Source organism: Neopelma chrysocephalum, unplaced genomic scaffold (genome assembly GCF_003984885.1).
Source record: "Neopelma chrysocephalum unplaced genomic scaffold, ASM398488v2 Primary Assembly neopelma1_97102, whole genome shotgun sequence".
Lineage (NCBI taxonomy): Eukaryota > Metazoa > Chordata > Aves > Passeriformes > Pipridae > Neopelma > Neopelma chrysocephalum.
The window spans coordinates 3,699,993-3,719,769 of NW_020925744.1; the positions used below are offsets into that span (position 1 = coordinate 3,699,993).

Below are 19,777 nucleotides of genomic sequence, written 5' to 3' on the forward strand. Positions count from 1 at the left end.
TAAAGAAAAATTAAATTAAAGAAAAATTAAATTAAAGAAAAATTAAAGAAAAATTAAAGAAAAATTAAAGAAAAATTAAAGAAAAATTAAAGGAATATATCTGAAGTCTTGATCAGATCCAGGACTTGGACACCAGCCATTTTGTTAGCTTTTAAGATTTCTTTACTGTGCTGTTTCTACCCTGTAAACTATGAGAAAGGCACAATTTCTATTGGAGCAGAAGACAAACACAAGTGAGCAACGTTGATTTCATGTAGTGGAATTACATACCTTATTTTAAATTCTAGGAACTTCACAGCTTCTATAAAGTGTGGTTAACAAAAAGTGGCTAAGGTGTTTCCTAGGCAATCATTACTCCTGCTAATGCCAGTTACATGATATTCAGTGCTAGTTATAAATGAAACCAATACTGTAAGCACAAGTTGTTTCCTGCCTTAAACTGTGGCATTGCCAATAAATAGTCTAGACTGGAAAAATACACTGTCCTACAATAGGATCTGGAAAATCACTTCATACATATGAACTGGTGTCCCAAGCATAGCAGAACTAATAATTTGGAAACTTATACTGAATGTTCTTAAAGATGGTGGCCAAAAAAGTCTGAAGGTACTCTGAAAAAGTCTTCTATAAAAAAAATACATTACATCTACACTAATCCCCTAGATTCAGATCTGCCTTATCTAAACAGCAATGAAGGAGCCCTAGCCTTAAGGGGACAGCTCTGTTTCTTGCATGCCTCCCAAACAGTGTAAAGTGACAGAAATACACTTTTCAAACTGCCAACTAGTATATCTTCCTCATTACAGAAATCAATATTATGAACTAGAACACTCTGCAAGATTTTCCTTTGAAGTCCTTCCTTTGTCATCATCAGAGAGTAGTGAAAATGAAAGTATAATGGAAAAGGATATTTAGATGAGCATCATGGTTTAAAATCACCACAGAATTTTGCGTTAAAAAAGCATCATGAAAGTTTAAATGAAATTGAAGACGACACCGGATGAAGTAAGGCTGAAAATCTTTCAAACCCAGGGAATAGGATACGCTATGTTAAGACTTAACTTTCAAGCTTTAGGTGATTGAATTCCAAATGTCAAATACGACTGTCTAAAGGCGATGACTCATACACCTTCTAATTGTCTACCTTTGCTCTACACTGGGAACAGAGATAATCAGTTAGCATTAGCCATGCCTTTCAGAGTTCTCTTTCTAAAACACTGGGATTATGTTTTTGGAAAGTCATGTAACATTTCATTTCAAACCTGGCTTACTGGCTTCAAAACACATTTATTTGATATTAACAGTAGGTTAATGCACATTAGGACATAACTCAAGTGTACTATACCTGAGTAGCTGTAACCCTAGTGCAAGGATTAAATGTGAATAAGCCTTGAAGAAGATTTAGCAGATCATCACCAGCCGCACTGAAGATATGTTGAAGTGGCATTCCAGGGAAAGATTTAAATGTGACATAGTCTGGAAGACTCGTCATCCCCTACAAAGACCAAAAATGGAATATATGTTTTTTTACTTAAGAGTTCAGTTTCTCACAGAAAACAAACTTCATATGGCTGTCTTTCAGCAGAAGCAAATCATTTTTCAAAACACCTTGCTAATACTTGGTCACTGAAATAACAAATGTAGGAGTAGTGGGTCATAAAGACTTTTTTTTTTTCTCAGTAACTGTTCCAGTTGTTTTACACTTTCCCTTTCCAAATGATCTGTCCTTCCTTTGCTTTAGCAGTGACCAGGCCAAAAGGAAAAAGTGTTAACAAAGAAAGGAAGTAAAAAAGAACTTTAGAGTGGATGCAGACAAATGAAATAAAGGTTCCTTTTGTGATCTGACATGGTGGGAGGGAAAATAGTCACAAAAGAGCAAGTCTTTCTCCACATTAATAAAATTAATTGCATTTTGAGCTACTTTTGAAATGCACGACTGAAAATTTATATGGGCTGTTGGAGGAGGGAAGGAAAATATACACCAAGCAGTCAAACAGAAGATGAACTGCATACTTTTTTCTCCCGTAGGTATGAAATCAATACCGTTGTATTCAAATTCTAGCATAAAAATGATCTTGTAACAATTATCCAAATGTAATACTTTAGTAGTATTTTAAGTATTTAGTCATCACACTTCAGCAAGTTTGTCCAAGCAAAATAAAATATTAACAATAAAGTGAAAAATGTGTGCAATCAGTTACAATCTTGATAGTAGAATTTTCAATTATTGAAATGCATGGACTTGCAAATTAACTTGGGGATGTATCATCTCTGTTGTGCTAGCCAATCTCCTATTCACTCCTTTCCCCACCCATATCTTAACTCTTCCTCTCCAAAGAAAGCAGAAATGTCACTGCAAAAACCTTTATGTGTTTCATTCAGAATCCCAGAGCAACAGCAGAATTGTGTGGGGCTAGCAGTGCCTCATACGGTATTTCTCCATATGGCTACATCTCCATTTCATGATCATGTACCATAGCATTCCAGTACAATTCACACAAAGGAAAAGCAGCATGGAGAGGGAGCGGAGGTTAACAAGTACAGTGAGTGCTTCCATAGCTCAACAACAATTCCTGATCAGGGAATTCAGAACTCCTGGTGCAAGTTGCTCATCAGAAGTTATGCCCCACTTCCTGTCAGTCTGCTTAATACTCATAGTTAGGTAGGTCACTATGTGTCCTGACGGCAAGTTTTGCCTAGTATTACTGAATTTATTGTCACTTCAGAGATAATTGTACTACTAATTTGTATTTGTTACCGTACTGTTGCTGAGACAAATTGTTCATCCCTAAAGCTGTTGGTCTGGTGTTTCTTACTGTATTCCACACTATAACTTACCGTGGCCAGCTTAGATCCCTATAAATGGTTCCTACTTCTGAAAGTCATGAAAGCCTTACAGGTTAAAGCACAATTCATTAAATAAGCATCCCAAAAACATTAACGAACAATAATTACACACCAGTAACCACAGGAAACTGTGCACACACAGAAAGGAACCCATAAAGTGTTGTTAATCTTGCTATTGACCAGAGGTTTGTCAAGAGAAACAAACAAATCTCAGCTGCTCTGTGGGATGAGGCAACTGCCTTCTGAAAATCTACTCAAGTATTCTGGTATAACCTTTCATTTAATTTCAGAAGTTAAAATACAGAGTATCAAGAAAAACTAATGTCAGTCTGTTAAACAAAAGGACTCACAGGCCACTGCTCTTCTGTTGGAGTGCCCAGTGTTTCAAATATCCTTGTCAGCTGTTCAAGATCAGAGTCTCCAGGCAAAAAAGGAACCTAGAAGGTAACAGCATTTGATTTAATTAACTTCTGAACTTCAGTTTTAGAGTGGAGCTTTGAGTGATCACTCATAATTGCAGGGCAAAACACCTCTGTATACCATCTCTCCACAAAGAGCTACATTGAATACTGAGGCATTCTACTGATGTCCAAATAGATTCTGAAAGTTTCTTGAACCTGGACTTCATAATGTTGACTTGACAGCAGGGAAATAAACATAAAATTACACAACCACATTAATGTAAAATAACTAAACACAGGAAAGATTTTGCATCTTAGTTGTCAAAGTCATGGTGATCCTTCCATCATATGTTCCCTGAAGTTAGCTTTTATACATATATTCAGTACATTTAAAGTGAATTGTAACTGGATTACAGAAGTTAGACTGAGGAAATGAGATTTAAGCACGAGGGAGACTAGAGACCCACTAGAATAGAAGACTGTCTTATCAGTATTACATGTTATTTAAACTAAGCAGAAGACTGAAAAGGGGATATCTGCCCAGTTCAACTTGTACCTTGCATACCCTGCACACAATGGAAGTAAAAAGAAACTTTGTGACCAAAGCAAATTTATAAAGAATTAGAGACAGTGTTTAACTAAGCAACACAGAAATACCCACACTAAACTTTGGCATCATGAAAGCCCCTCAAATATAAACTGCTTTCATAAAGCTCCCAGAAGCTGCATTGTCCTGAAAAAGGACAGATACATTTAAAAACACCACAGTGATAAAACTGAACCATAAGACATTTTCTACTTTGTGAGAAACCAAAGAATCAGTTCAACAATTTATTTGATTTCAAGAATTCAATAAATTCAACAACTTATTTGTCTTCTCACTTTGTTTAAATTTAATCACTTTACCAGGCCTAATGCATATTTATGTAAACATCACTAGTGTTCATTAAATAGCCAATATATGTCTGAACTGCCAACCAAATCGTACCAGCATACCTGTTTGGTGTGGCAAATGAAGGCAAAGGATTTCTTTTGAGGCGTTTTCACACAGACTAGTTCTCCAGTCTGGTTATAAGACAGCCACAAAAGCATTCCAAGTATGGTGTAGAAACCAAGCAGAAGCGACTTAGTCATGGAAGATAAATGATACTGCAGGCTACTTCATGCCTTCAGCTGCGTCTGTGCCCCTGCCCTTCACTCCCCCCCTGACACTTTCATGTCTTCTCCAAAGAGCTGCATAGTAAACGTTCTAGTTCAGTAAAACATACTTAAGGACCATGACATCTGTGTACCATACAGAGGAGTGCCATAGGATTATCATAGTGTTAACCTTGAGCTTCATTCTAGTATTGTCAACTAACCACAGTTTAGAAAAAACATTGATCTTCTGTTCATTACACATAAACCTACAATTAAGGTGTGGTGATTATAATTTGCAGTTAATGAGAAACAATGTATAAGGGACAGTGTATGCATGTATCTAGGATGTCACATTTCTAGAAGGCTAGCGAATGAAACTCATAGAAGGCTGTGTGAAACTGTAACACTAAGCGGTCTGGGAGACTTACCTACTTGGCATCTCCCAAAGCAAGACTGTGACAGTTTGTTGCAACTTTTTTACCCAACCGTTTTAAAAGACTTCCAATGCTTGTGGATGCTTATGAAACCTCAGTCTATTGCAAAACTTCCCTTTCATTACAGTTAACAAGGTTTTGGAAACTTTCTTCTACCCTAACTGTCTTTACCTGCTAATGTTAGCAGGAGAGAAGCAGCCCACATAAAAAGCTGTAGTGCACTAAAGAGCAAATACAAAATGCTTACATTTGAAGACTTACCCTGAGGAGCAATTCGGCTAAAATACAACCAACAGCCCACATATCAACACCAACACCATACATTCTAGCCCCAAACAATAGTTCTGGGGCTCGGTACCATCTGAAAAGAAAATACATTTTGGGAAAATGATCTGGCTTTGCTCATGTCAGATGCTGTATATTGTAGCAATGCAAATACTAAAAACAGGATGCTGCTTCTGCCTATATACTTTTCAGACACTGAAGAGCTGTAGTCTACCCTACAAAGTGTTTTGTTTAAGAAAGACTGAAAAAATTTGTGCATTCCTCACCACAGGGTCACATCCAACCACAAATTAACTGCAGTTTCAATTGAGCTGATTACAAGCAATGGAACTGCAGACATGCCAAGGAAGAAAGTTTTCAACTTGCAGGTTTGCAGGTTATAAAACAAAATTTTCTTAAAATTTTATGTTGAAGGAATGACAGCAAGACAGAACTCCTTCCAGCTTCCAAAAATCTCCAAATCAACAAACCTAAGTATTGAGGCTAGCTTTATGCAAAATGAGCTTTGTTGTTTAAAACAGCTACTTAACACTGCCTAGGAACAATTAGGTTTAATGCAATGACCTGATACACACACTGCTCTTGAAACTACTGTGGAATTTCTGCCTTTTGAACAAAGATGTTAAAACAAACCAGCTTTGCATGAATACTTTTAGCATTACAGCAGTCAGAAGGAAACACATTGCATGTTTTGCAGCCCTGCTTTTTAAAGCATACTTTAAATAAGCATGCTATAAAAACCATTAATAAATATTTTAATTGGTTCAAGTGTTTGTCTCATAATAGGTAATGTGACTAGCTACGAAAATGGTTCTAGGTCTTGTGATTAACAGAAAGTAGCAGCTGTCTTGCTCCCAAAACCAGGCTTACAGGAAGATACATATTATTTCCATATATTTCAAAAGAGTATCATACCAAAGAACAACTCCGGGGATGCATGTTGTAGCAGTTCTTATGGAGATTTTGTTAAAAAAATGCTTCCCTGCATGTCCTTTATGAGGCTCTTGCCACATAACATGAACTAGATGCTACTCTTTGAATATGTTGATATGACATGAGAGAGGTGCCAAGAGACACCTACAAAACAACTAAATCTCTGTCTAAGAAACAAAACAGAATGTCTTACCTTGTTACTACCTGGTGTGTATAAACTCTATTTGGGCTTCCAAAAGATTTTGCCAAGCCAAAGTCAGCTAATTTTAAAACCCCATTTTCATCTAACAGCAAGTTATTTGGTTTAAGATCCTGTCAGTAGAGAAAGCAAATAATGAATTTTGTCAGTATCAAAGCAGACATATAATGAATCTCCTGGCAGATGTATCATAAGAGTATTCTAAAATGAAAGCTTTTGATTCTATGTGAAGTCTACGTTGTTAGAAAAAATGTATAAACCAGCAGAAATTGAATATTTAGTCATAGAGGAAAATCATAGTGAGACACACCAATTTGACTATTAACACATTTAAGCTGCAGACTATAAAAAAGCCACTTCATAGGTTTTAGCTTTGCTGCAGGAACAACATTTCTGTTAACCACATAGATACCAACTGAATAATAAAAAGACCTTGCAAATGTTTCAAATAACTGCAGAAATTATGGAAGTCATACAGTTTAATACAGTAGCAGTGTGTTGTTGGGTTCACCCCTGGCCAGTAGAGAAGCATCCATATAGCCATTTGCTCATTCCATTCTCATGCCAGAAGTCCAGGCAAAAGAAGACCAAAAGCAAGAACACTCTAGGCACACTATAGAGGCAGTTTAACAGGTGAAGGAAAGAGGAAAAAACAAAAGCAAGCAATGCAATGGAAATCATTCACCACCTCCCATAAGCAGACAGATACACAAAACAGTCTCCAAGAGAGAAGCAACTTGGAAGGCAAAATCCCCCCTTCTTCTCTAACCCAGGTTTTTACTAATGATCATGGCATTATATGGCATGCAATATCCCTAGGGACAACTTGGGTCGGCTGCCCCAGCTGTGTCCCCTCCCCACTTCTTGCCCACCCCCAGCCTACGCATCGGGGCAAGCGCAGGGTGGAAAAAAGAGAAAGCCTCAACAGTTCACCTGCTGTGAAAAAAGTTCAATCCATCCCAGCCAGACCCAGTTCGCAGTGATAATTAAAGTCACATATAATTGGAGAACCTTTTATTTAAGTATCTAAATGAAAACTGCATCAGTAATTCTTAACATTTCAGGTACTTCTATTGTCTCTCCAAAACAGGTAATATTAAAGCGTATGGAGTGAGAGTGTCTCAACTCCAAAACTACTTTCATCAGACTTTAGACTCGAACTTTATCCCATGTGAGTTTTGTTACAGCATAAAGGCTGTCAGTATAGTACATGCTTACCCTGTGTAAAATCCAGTGTTGATGCAGATATTCTAATCCTTGAAGTGTCATCAGCATATATGCCTTGATGTGAGACTGTGTCAACACAATACTTGTATCCTTTATAATAACCTGTAAAGTTTTAATGTGACAAGTAAAGCTCAACACACAAGATAAACTTATTACCATTCTTTCTGCTCAAAAGTTATTTCAGGCTCAAAGAAAAATTTTAAACAGCAGTCACAAATTCTCTACCATTCTCACTCTTTTTCCAGAAATATAGGTCCATTCTGGAGATCAGAAATTGAAATCCAGAGCCCAGATAGCCTACATGAACTCTTCCCAGGTCAGCAGGGACCTCTCTGGAATTCCCAAGACAGTTCAAAAATAATTGAGGGAGGTTGTGCAATGACATCAGCCAGCTCTCTGAGGATTCTGGGATGAATCCCATCAGGCCCCACACATTTGTAGGCATCCAGCTGGAGCGGCAGATCCCACACAAGTTCAGGGACAACTTGGAGTTGATCATTCTCACAGTCATGGGTCTCCAGCTCAGGGCACTGACACCCCCTTGGTCCATCATCCGTGTTGAAGACAGAGACACAGAAAGCGTTAAACACCTCTGCCTTGTCCCTGTCCCTGTTTAGGAGGTGACCATCCTCATCCTATAACGGGCTGGTGATATTTCTATACTGCCAGTTACCATTAATGTATTTGAAAGAACTCTTTTTATTGTCCCCCACATTTCTGGCCAGCTTCAACTCCAGTTGAGCTTTGGCAGCACAAATTTTCTCCCTACAGTAGCAAGCAGCATCTCTGAATTCTTCCTGTGTCACTTGACTTTGCCTCCACTGGGCATATACACCTTTCCTTTTTGCCTTATTTCCAAGAGAAGATTCCGGCTCAGCCAAGCCAGCCTTCTGCCTTGCCTGCTTGATTTCCGACATTTGGGAATTGCTGCTCCTGTGCCCTATGGAGGTGAAGTTTAAAAAGTGACCAGCACTGATGGACCTCAGCACCGGCAAAAACATTTTCTCAGGAGACTTTCCCAATTCCATGAGCAGCCTGAAGTCCACTCTCCTTCATGTCCAGAGTTGAGGTTTTGCTGGCACTTTTGTTCCTGTCAACAGAGATTTTACACTCAATCCCTTTGCGGTTGCTGTGGCCAAGATGGCCACCAATCTCCAGTTTGCTCACAGGATCCACTCTGTGAACAAACAGCAGATCAAGGAGGGCATCTTTCTGAGTCAGGTCCCTTAGGACTTGCTCCATAAAGTCATCATCCAGGTTTTTTAGGAATTTTCTGGCCCAGGTTGTACCAGGTGTGTGATGCTCTCAGTTAATTTCTGGCAGGTTGAAGTCCCCCATAAGGACCAGGGCAGTTGACTTGGAATTGTACTTAGTTCCTCCAGGAATAAGTCATTGGCGTCATCATCCTGGCTGGGAGGTCTGTAGCAGATTCCCACAATGACATCCACATTATATGCTGGCCCCTTGATTCTTACCCAGAGGCTCTCAACTGTGCCACTGCCCACTGTGAGCTCCATACATTCTAACACTTCTATTACATACAGTGCCGCCTCTCCGTCTCTTCTGCCCTGCCTATCCCTCCTGAAGAGCCTGTAACCATCCAGCAGGGCACTCCAGTCTCAGAATTCATCCCACCGGGTTTAACTTATGTGAGTGATGTCAAATCTTTGGGACTAGGACGAATCTTCAAAGTCCTCTTGTTTGTTTCTCTTGCTGGGTACATTAGTGTAGAAACATTTCAAGTGTGGTACTTTGTGGCCAACACCTTGTGAAACATATTGAGGGATGCCCTTAGTACTCTTTTCTTATGTTTTGGCACACCATCCCGTGGCTCATCACTGGCCTGTGAGGCTGGTCTTGTCCATTTCCCCCTTCCAAGCTAGTTTAAAGTTCTATTAATGAGCCCCACTAGCTCCTGTGTTAGAACTCTTTGTCCCCTCTGAGATAGGTGCATCTCATCAGGTATCAGTAGACGAGGTGTTGAGTAGATCATCCCATACTCAAAGAACCAAAAATTTTTGTGATTACACCAGCCTCAGTCATGCATTGACTTGATGGATCTGCCTATTCCTATCAATGTTATTCCTTGTTACCAGAAGGATCAAGAAAATCACTACCTCTGCTCTTGATCCTGCAACCAATCGTTCCAGGGCCCTGAAGTCTCTTTTGATTGCCCTTGGACTTCTCTTTTTTATTTCATTGCTGCCAGTTTGAACAGCCAATAATGGATGGTAATCAGAAGGCCTAACTAGACTTGAGAGTTTTCCAGTAATGTCTCTTACCCATATGGTAGTTTTCTGATAAAATATGAAAGTGATCTTGGATATGCAACATACTTGTTTGGATACAAATGATGAAAATGTTTATGTTGTCATAAAGTGTTTCACTGAATCTGAAGGGATTGCAGGAAGTTTTTGTATTAAAAATGAATCTTCAGCTATGCTTTGTGAAGGACAAAAATGCACATTACAGCACCTTTTTTTTAGTTAAAGACCCTACTTTACTGAGCAAGTTGAATTGTATCAATAGTAAGTAATTTTGTTTAATGCACTAATCCCTTTTAGCATTGTGATACTTCTGTTGTATGGTTGCTACTGGTAGCAGCTGTTGTGAAAAGCATTCTTGGTTTTATCAGAATATTTTCTTAACTTTTGTCATCTGGAAATATCCATGATGCGATTCTGGACTTGAAATTTCAGGGCAGTAGATGATTGAGGCAGATGATTGCTCAGTTTACAGCCCAAACTTACAGCCTATGCTAATTTTACTAGAATCATGCTAAGGTGGTTGTCAATTACTTAGCTCTCATTTCTCCCTGCGAAGAAACTCATTAGTGATATAATAAAGCTTTGTGGCTACGAAGCATTTTATGCTGTCAGTTTGCGTTATGTCTGCTTTCAGTGCCATCATGGCTTTTTTAAGCTTTTGTAAAAAGTAATGCTGTAAGAACAGTTATTTTTTTAAGGAAAAAAACCCAAAACAACTAAAAGCAACCTAGCTGGTAAAGTGCTTCATTATGCTGAAACTCATAGTAAAGAATGTGTTCCCCACTGTTGGGGCAGATGTCTTAATCTTATATAATATGAAACATTTATTTTCAGATTAAACTGGGGCATAGATCGGAAGCTAAAGATGGTGAGTTTCAAAACAAATTCTTGCTGTAGAAGCTGTGCTTTGTTTGCTTTGTTTTTGTAAATTGGTACATTAATTTCACATACCATACCTTGGCTGGGAAAAATGAGCTCAGTGAACAATGTAAGACTTAGTAGAGGATTGCTTTGCAAACTGCAGGGACAGACAAAAGATACCTGCATGCATGGTATATATCTAAATATGAGTATATAACTGCTTAGCTTCTCAATTTTAGTGGAATATAGACATGAATCTAGCATAAAATAATAACAACAGCACCAGCACTGAATTTGGAATACCTCTTTGTATTAATGCATCTCTTAAATTTTTAAGATGGGTGAGAGTATTTGCATCTGTTTTCAGGTATTTTCTTTGTTCTATTAAAGCCAAAATCTTAAAACTTTTGTCTCTGTGTGGGTTTGTTTGATGTTCAGCACTGTAGAGCGTATGCTCTGATCAGCCACTTGCCTCTAGGCGTGGATATTATATATCAAAACTCACTAATCTTGGTCTTCTTTTACAGCTTGTGTGGTGTAGTAGAATTTTGTTTGTGTGCAGGCTGCTGTCCTTCCGGGATCCTCCATCAGGTCACCAGCTTTTCAGTGAACAATCTTTGCTATCAACTCTCCAGTTCCATTCTATGGAAAAAAAACTTCAAAACTCATCACAGAGTCTCACAGTTGAGCTGGCTGCCCAAGAGTCATGATCCACCTGGCCTTCAGTGGGCTAATGGCCCTTAGGGACAGTTACTGCTTTGGCCTGTATAGTGTCTAGCTATAATTGAAAGATGTTATTGAAAATAATGATTGTATTTGCTTTCTCTGTGTTATAACATGGCATACTTCTTTTCTTTTTTTTTTAATCATCTAAGGCTTTGCTCACCCAAAAGCAGCCATTGTCAACTTGATTCCAAAATAGGTAATTAAAACAGGCAAAGCAGGAGTGTAAAGGAATCCATGTAGCTTTGCCCAAAACTTTCAATGCCAGAAATTAGCATTGAATTTTATCCTAGGTTTTAGGAGAACACTGGTTTTGAGCTCGTGTGCAGCTAAATCTTCCTGTATGACATACCACTGTTTGCCTGTCAGATTTTATACAAGCCACACATATCAGCACTTTTCAAGGAGAAATTTGTACCCTACAGGAATCATGGTTTGATGCAGTGCGACCAGTGTGACTGCCAAAGCGCACCATTTGCCCCCATCATCCCCTGGTTTTTCCTCTGTAAAATCTGGCTATGAAAAGATTGAAGCAAGGGCAAGCAGGTTTTGGTCAATTACCTTTTAAGCCTTATTTATGCCACAGCATGAATGTAGAAAAACAGATGTCTTGTATTATTAAACAGTGCTGTGTCAAAAAGAAAAGAAGTTTATTCATGAGCTTTGTCAGTATGCCTTCCTCTGAAAGTGAGATATGTTGAAGAACTGATATTTGCAAGATTAAACTTTTCTTAAAAATAAAAGCAAGCCTTTCAATACCATGTAAAAGGTGATCTTTTTTTTTTCCCCTAGGCTTTTGCTAGGACTTTCCCTTTTTGCCAAAAGGGAGACTTGTTGCTTCATAATCTAAACTGGATTACTGTGATGTAAAATGTATGTGCTGTGGAAGAAAATGTATGCCCACTTTTATTCTGCAGCAATTTACTTATGGCAATGTACTTGTTATTTAACAAATTGTTGAGTGGTGAGAATGTAATTTGTAATAGTAAAAAGTCATTGAGTAACAGAACGAGAGGTTTATTTGGAGCTTAATCCAGTTTTTCATTTTGTTCTTTCATCTTCTTTTTTCTTCCCATCAATGTAGGAATCAACAGGACAGCCCTCAGGGAAATAAAGCTGTTACAGGAGCTAAGCCATCCAAATATTATTGGTGTAAGTAAAATGAATGCTCCTTCTAGAATCAGTCCTCAAATATTTTTGGTACAGGTTCAGACTGAAATTCAGAAGTAGTTGGGTCATGGAGCTGTTACTTAATGTTACTTAAGGTTTTTTCCCAGCCCAAGGTAAGCAAAATGCCAATTTCAATAACAAAGGCAAAGTAGGTTTTTTTAATCCTTTCACTTTTCAGCCTGGGGCTGTGTGGATATTAATGTTGGGAAGAATTGTGGAAATTTAGATTACCTGATTTTGCATCTCTCTGATAGAATTGTGAATGAATGCAGTGCTAAATTTACCCGATCATTTGCTTCATATAGAACTGGAGACAGTAAAAAAGCAGGCTTTCATAAGAAATGGTAAAGGGAAGATCGTGTGGCTTATTAGGCTTTAGCACACAGATATGATGTTTAAAATCTCTGTTGGAAGGAGTAAAATCAGTATAGTTTCAGTTGCATTTTGATAGATTGACAGCTACAGGTATTCAGCTGGAGCTAAAGATATTTTAAAGTTAGCTCGTAGCGATAATTACAAGGTCTTCCATAAATATTAGACCAAATACGAATTTTCCAGATACTTTAACTCTTTCAGAATGGAAGTATCGTTTTCTTCTGGATTGTGAACTTATTTTCAAAGTGGTTGCTTTAGCTATCAAAGTTAGAGAATATGCAGGGAAGGACAACTAGAATGGCAAAGGGATGGAGCATCTTCTTTATGAAAAAGTTAGGGATTCCTCATTCTGGAAAGGAAAAGGCTGGGAATGGGGAGGTCTACAAAACTGAGGTGATAGGTTGAGTCCATGCAGAGCTGGTATTTCCAAACCCTGTAGCACTAGAAATAAGAGATGTGTTTAAAACATATTTGCAGCGGGAGTGGAAATTGTACTGCTTGATTCAGTGTGTAATGAATTTCTAGAATCTGTTGACCGGGGCATTGTAGAAGCAAATAGCATCAGCAGTTCAAAAAGGAGTTAGGCAAATTTATGATTAGCAGTTCATACTAAGCAGGTACTAAAGGCAATAGACAATGTTGTGTCCCCTTAGTAGTCCTGACAAAACTTCTGTGGATGTTGGGAGCTCAAGGGCACAGTTGCTGTTGTTATGGACTGTTTAAATGACTGTATTGCAATTGAGCAGTTCACATGGCCATCACACTAAGGAATAAGCTGCACCATGGAGCTCATACCTTCCACAGCTTGAAGGTTGAATACCAGGCTAGCTAATCTCTTGTTTTCACTCAGCATCACGCTTGTGTTATCTCAAACTAAAAACTGATTCTGTCATTATACAACTTCATCCTAAGAAAGGACTGTTTGGATATTCTCCAAAGAGTTTTATTTTTGCTGGAAAGCTTGCTACAAAGATGAGTACACACCTAAGAATATCTGAAAGGAAGTTAATAAGCCTAACACTTAGAATACTTACATGAAGCAGATACCCAGAGTTGAATCCATGGGCAAACTTAGTCATGTACTTAATAAAGGGTAGAAGTTTTGTAGAACAGTGAAGTTTGGGGAGAGGACAAGGTGTGCATTACACTAGTTGTAGTGTAAGATAAAGTTAATTCTTTCTCTTTTTCCCTATCTCCAGGGAGGAGGGGCAATTGTGGTGTAAAATGTTATTACCATGCTTAATGGGGATTTTTTTCTGAGTTTTTGAAGACTGAGTTAAGAAGCTGAACTGAGTAAGAATTTTTGTGTTGCAAATCAAAAAACTTAAACCAGTTCTCAAAAAGCTGAAAATCCACATACAGTCTACAGTGATGTTGAATTTCAGAAAACTGGAAGCATGAGAGCATGCTTAATCATAGTGTATTTTGTTTTGCAGCTCATAGATGCATTTGGACACAAGTCCAATATTAGCTTGGTGTTTGATTTTATGGAAACAGATCTAGAGGTAAGATTTTTTTAAAGACTTTTTTTTTCAGTATCTTAAGATGGTTTGTGAAAATGCTATTTTATCAGGCTTATATTTGCCCATATTTAGAAAGGTGACTTTGATTATGTTAGTTGATGAAGATTGTCTCTTAATAGTAGTTTGAGTAATTTCAGTTTTTGTGAGTTCTTGTTTGATTAGTTCCTTTACTTTTAAATACTTGTCATCATGATCTTCAAGAAACACACTGTATTTACTATGTTAGTTTTCTATGACTCCAGTCAGAGCATAGAACCTCAGTCATAGATCAGCTTCTTGGAGTGCAATTGCTAAACATAATATCAAACATGTTCAGAAATATACCAAGTGATGAGCTGGTATTAAAATTGCATGTACCTGAAACATTTTTTTCAAATGTAGCAATGCGAGGTAATTGCAAATCAATATCTTACAGATGTTTCATTCTCCAAGACCAAAAATCCCTTTGTCTTTGCCTAAGTCTTTGTATGAGACATTTTAATGTGAGAATCTTCATTTTTGGAAGACTGTCCTAGACAGCAATGCATGACAGATCTGCATATGCACACAAGATATCTACTCTGAACTGAAATTGATGTTGTCTTAGTATGCTGCTAAGAACTGGGGGTAGCATTTGAATTATTAAAAGGAAATACTGACAGGCTTGCCGAAACCTAGATGAATGCAAGACTTGAAAAGGTTAGGTCAGGTTTGTGCTAATAGACGTTAGTAAAGAGTAGACTTTTAGAGGATTTATGCTGTTTACATAGTAACTATGCAACATTTAGAGCTGAAGAAGATCAGTATACAAAGAAGAATTAAATACTCTTGTACTACATGATGCTCTGGTACACGAAGCATTTAAACTGTATTGTGATATCACTCAGGCTGCCATTGGGACTGCAGCCTGTTGTGATTAAGCATTGTAGCATACATGAAATTTGCGCAGTCTTAGGTCTCTTGTAAGTCTCAAACAGCTTAAAGCTTATGAAAGGCTATTACTGAACAGGACAGTAGTATTAACAAGCAGGCTTTGGGGAATAGTGGAGAAAATGCTTTCAAACAGGGTGTTTGCATAGATTTTTAACGTTAAAAATCAAAGAATGTAGAAAACTTGTATATTTTTTAAAATTTAGTGAAGTGGCCATACGTCCTGGTCTTTGTGGAGATAGAAGAGGAAACTGTTGTTAATACAAAGATGAGTTGCTTAGGTTGCATGAAGAAAGAAGGAGTAACTGGGAACATACTTTCAAGTTCAGTGACACATTTATCATTTTTGTGTGTCTTGGTTTGAGACAATTTGGAGGGGTGAAGACCTCAGACAAATCTTATCCCTCGGACTCAATACCCCTGGTTTCTCCAGTACAGAGAGACCAAATACACCTGGATGCAAGTGAAAAAGTACCTCTTTACCAAGAAGAAATGCTAATAACAATACTGATAAAACTAATTTAAACCAACTGATGAGGAGAAACTTCCCAGCTCTGCCCACCAGGTCAAATGAAAATGGCAGCCAGCCTCCTCAACCTGGAAAAAACACATGTGGCCACAGGACAGAGACCAGAAGGCCGCCCCTCCACGTGTTTCGCTATCCCCACACCTAGAAAACCTGGCAGGAATGGTTGCAGAGTCAGTGCTGGCAGGAAATGGTAGATAACTGAGATTTGATACCAGGAGATGCTTGTGTGGTGCTGGAGTGAGGCTGCAGTGCCAGTACAGGCAGTTGGAGCAGGGCTGTGGATCCCCCAGGAGACTGGAAGGACCCGCAAGACACCTGTTGGATCCACCAATGAGACTTGGTTGTTGCAATTTCGATGTTTTTTGGTCAAAGTGGTGGTTGTAGTCCTGATCTGTCAAGGTGGTGGTGAAAGCCCTGGGTCCTGAGGGAAGCCCTGAAAGACAGAAACTAGTGGGGCTTGTTGACAGCTTTAAATGAGATTGGAAGGGGTAAAGGGACAAGACCAGGCTCACAGGCCAATGATACACCATGGGAAGGTGTGCACAAACTTGAGGAAACAAGCACTAATGATATCTCTCAATCTAGTTCATGAGGTGTTGGCTACAATGCCAGAGATTTGATATCATTGGTGTAAGTGAAACCCAGTGGGATGAATTCTGAGACTGGAGTGCCCTGCTGGATCGTTACAGGCTCTTCAGGAGGGATAGGCAGGGCAGAAGAGACGGAGAGGCGGCACTGTATGTAATAGAAGTGTTAGAATGTATGGAGCTCACAGTGGGCAGTGGCACAGTTGAGAGCCTCTGGGTAAGAATCAAGGGGCCAGCATATAATGTGGATGTCATTGTGGGAATCTGCTACAGACCTCCCAGCCAGGATGATGACGCCAATGACTTATTCCTGGAGGAACTAAGTACAATTCCAAGTCAACTGCCCTGGTCCTTATGGGGGACTTCAACCTGCCAGAAATTAACTGAGAGCATCACACACCTGGTACAACCTGGGCCAGAAAATTCCTAAAAAACCTGGATGATGACTTTATGGAGCAAGTCCTAAGGGACCTGACTCAGAAAGATGCCCTCCTTGATCTGCTGTTTGTTCACAGAGTGGATCCTGTGAGCAAACTGGAGATTGGTGGCCATCTTGGCCACAGCAACCGCAAAGGGATTGAGTGTAAAATCTCTGTTGACAGGAACAAAAGTGCCAGCAAAACCTCAACTCTGGACATGAAGGAGAGTGGACTTCAGGCTGCTCATGGAATTGGGAAAGTCTCCTGAGAAAATGTTTTTGCCGGTGCTGAGGTCCATCAGTGCTGGTCACTTTTTAAACTTCACCTCCATAGGGCACAGGAGCAGCAATTCCCAAATGTCGGAAATCAAGCAGGCAAGGCAGAAGGCTGGCTTGGCTGAGCCGGAATCTTCTCTTGGAAATAAGGCAAAAAGGAAAGGTGTATATGCCCAGTGGAGGCAAAGTCAAGTGACACAGGAAGAATTCAGAGATGCTGCTTGCTACTGTAGGGAGAAAATTTGTGCTGCCAAAGCTCAACTGGAGTTGAAGCTGGCCAGAAATGTGGGGGACAATAAAAAGAGTTCTTTCAAATACATTAATGGTAACTGGCAGTATAGAAATATCACCAGCCCGTTATAGGATGAGGATGGTCACCTCCTAAACAGGGACAGGGACAAGGCAGAGGTGTTTAACGCTTTCTGTGTCTCTGTCTTCAACACGGATGATGGACCAAGGGGGTGTCAGTGCCCTGAGCTGGAGACCCATGACTGTGAGAATGATCAACTCCAAGTTGTCCCTGAACTTGTGTGGGATCTGCCGCTCCAGCTGGATGCCTACAAATGTGTGGGGCCTGATGGGATTCATCCCAGAATCCTCAGAGAGCTGGCTGATGTCATTGCACAACCTCCCTCAATTATTTTTGAACTGTCTTGGGAATTCCAGAGAGGTCCCCGCTGACTGGAAGCTGGCAAACATTGTCCCGATTTTCAAGAAGGGCAAGAAGGACCCTGGAAACTACAGGCCTGTCAGTCTCTCTTCAGTGCCTGGTAAAGTTATGGAAAACATTATTCTGAGAAGTACTGAAAAACACCTGAAAGACAATGCAGTCACTGGTCACATCCAGCATGGTTTCATGAGAGGAAAGTCCTGCTTAGCAAACCTGATTTCCTTCTATGACGAGGTAACCCAGCTAGTTGATCAAGGAAAGCCAGTTGATGTAATCTTTTTGGATTTCAGCAAAGCTTTTCATATTGTCTCCCATAGTATTTTGGACAAAGTGTCCAGTACACAGCTGGATAACCATGTTACAAGATGATTGAACATCTGGCTCACGGGTTGGGCTCAGAGGGTCATAGTGAATGGTGTAACATCCATTCAGCAGTGGGGTTCCAGAGGGCTCCATGCTTGGTCCATTTTTCTTCAACAGCTTCATAACAACTTGGACACAGAACGTAAGGAATACTAAGTAAGTTTGCCAGTGACACTAAATTGAGAGGAGCTGTTGACTCTCTCGAGGGCAGGCAGGCCCTGCAGAGAGACCTTGACAAATTAGAGAGATGGGCAATCACCAGCTGTATGAAGCTGAACAAGGTCAAGTGTTGGATTCTGCACCTGGAATGGGGCAACCCCAGAGGTATGTGCAGACTGGGGAATGAGATGCTGAAAAGCAGTTCCGCGGAAATGAACCTGGAGGTCCTGGTCGATGGCAAGCTGAATATGAGTCAGCAGTGCCCTGGCACCCAGGAGGGCCAACCGTGTCCTGGAGGGCATCAGGCAAAGCATCGCCAGCTGGTCAAGGCAGGGGATTGTCCTGCTCTGCTCTGCACTGGGGTGGCCTCACCTTGAACATTGTGGCAGTTTTGGGTGCCACAATATAAGAAAGATATTAAGCTGTTAGAGAGCATCCAAGGGAGGGCAACGAAGATGGTGAAAGGCCTTGAGGGGAAGCCCTATGAGGAGTGGCTGAAGTCACTTGGTGTGTTCAGCCTAGAGAAGAGGAGACTGACGGGAAAACTCATTGGGGTCTTCAACATCCTCATGAGGGGCAGTGGAGGGGGCAAGTACTGATCATTTCACTCTCTTGACCAGTGACAGAACTCAAGGAAACAGCATGAAATGGAGTCATGGGAGGTTTAGGTTAGATATCAGGAAAAGGTTCTTCACCCAGAGGGTGGTTGGGCACTGGAACAGGCTCCCCAGGGAAGTGGTCACAGCACCAAGCCTGACAGAGTACAAGAAGCGTTTGAACAATACTCTTAGGCACATGGTATGAGTCCTGGGGATGGTCCTCTGCAGGGCTAGGAGCTGCACTCAATGATCCTTGTAGGTCCCTTCCAACTCAGCATATTATATGATTCTCTAAGTTCTAAGGAACTTAATCAGAAGTAACACTATGGACTGAAGGAAATTAGGCACAGCATGAGAAAAGATTTAAAATAACATTAAATTAAAGAAAGCCACTATCGAGGTCTAGTAAAGTCTACAGTTTGGAAATGTGTGTGTGTTGCTTGGTGTTTGAGTTTTTTTGGGAATATACCTAACAAATAACCAGAAATTCAAGTTATAGGTCATACAACCTTTCAAAAACATAGCAAAGCCACTCTCTCTTCCAGGGTGGGGTGGGCATTACAGACACGTGAACCAGATCATTTAAACCAAACACTCTGGAAACAAAAATGCATATCATCCCACTACCCATTAAGCCAGTTAAAAAAAAAAAAGTCGTTACGCAGGTCAAGAGGAACCAGACCCTTGGTGACACACTGAGAAGACACTCTGACACTCACCTTCTTAATAGCCACGATTCGGTTATTGGTCTTGTCCCTGGCCTTATAGACAGTGGCGAACTAGCGAGAGGGAGAAAGAGAGAGGGAGGGAAGGAGGGACGGAGGGAGGGAAGGAGGGAGGGAGGGAGGGAAGGAGGGAGGGAGGGAGGGAGGGAAGGAGGGA

The 19,777-nt window shown here is 40.0% G+C and overlaps 1 protein-coding gene and 1 long non-coding RNA gene across 4 annotated transcripts in view; one reads left to right on the forward strand and one right to left on the reverse strand.

Moving 5' to 3' along the window:
- CDK7 (cyclin dependent kinase 7) overlaps positions 1–19,777 on the reverse strand; it is a 34,231-nt gene that overhangs the window by 7,108 nt on the left and 7,346 nt on the right. For 2 of the 3 annotated variants that reach the window (XM_027671559.1, XM_027671560.1), the window contains exons 3-7: positions 7,458–7,573; positions 6,234–6,352; positions 5,084–5,183; positions 3,198–3,284; positions 1,346–1,495 (exon numbers count right to left, since the gene is read on the reverse strand). In XM_027671559.1, coding sequence (XP_027527360.1) covers positions 1,346–1,495; positions 3,198–3,284; positions 5,084–5,183; positions 6,234–6,352; positions 7,458–7,573 — 572 coding nt within the window. Of the gene's footprint in view, positions 1–1,345; positions 1,496–3,197; positions 3,285–5,083; positions 5,184–6,233; positions 6,353–7,457; positions 7,574–19,614; positions 19,675–19,777 lie in introns of all 3 variants that reach the window. The other variant, XM_027671561.1, reaches the window with a different exon arrangement.
- Positions 10,392–14,695, forward strand: LOC113961303. The gene is made up of 3 exons (XR_003532261.1): positions 10,392–10,601; positions 12,402–12,469; positions 14,299–14,695. It is a non-coding gene; the product is annotated as an uncharacterized LOC113961303 (long non-coding RNA).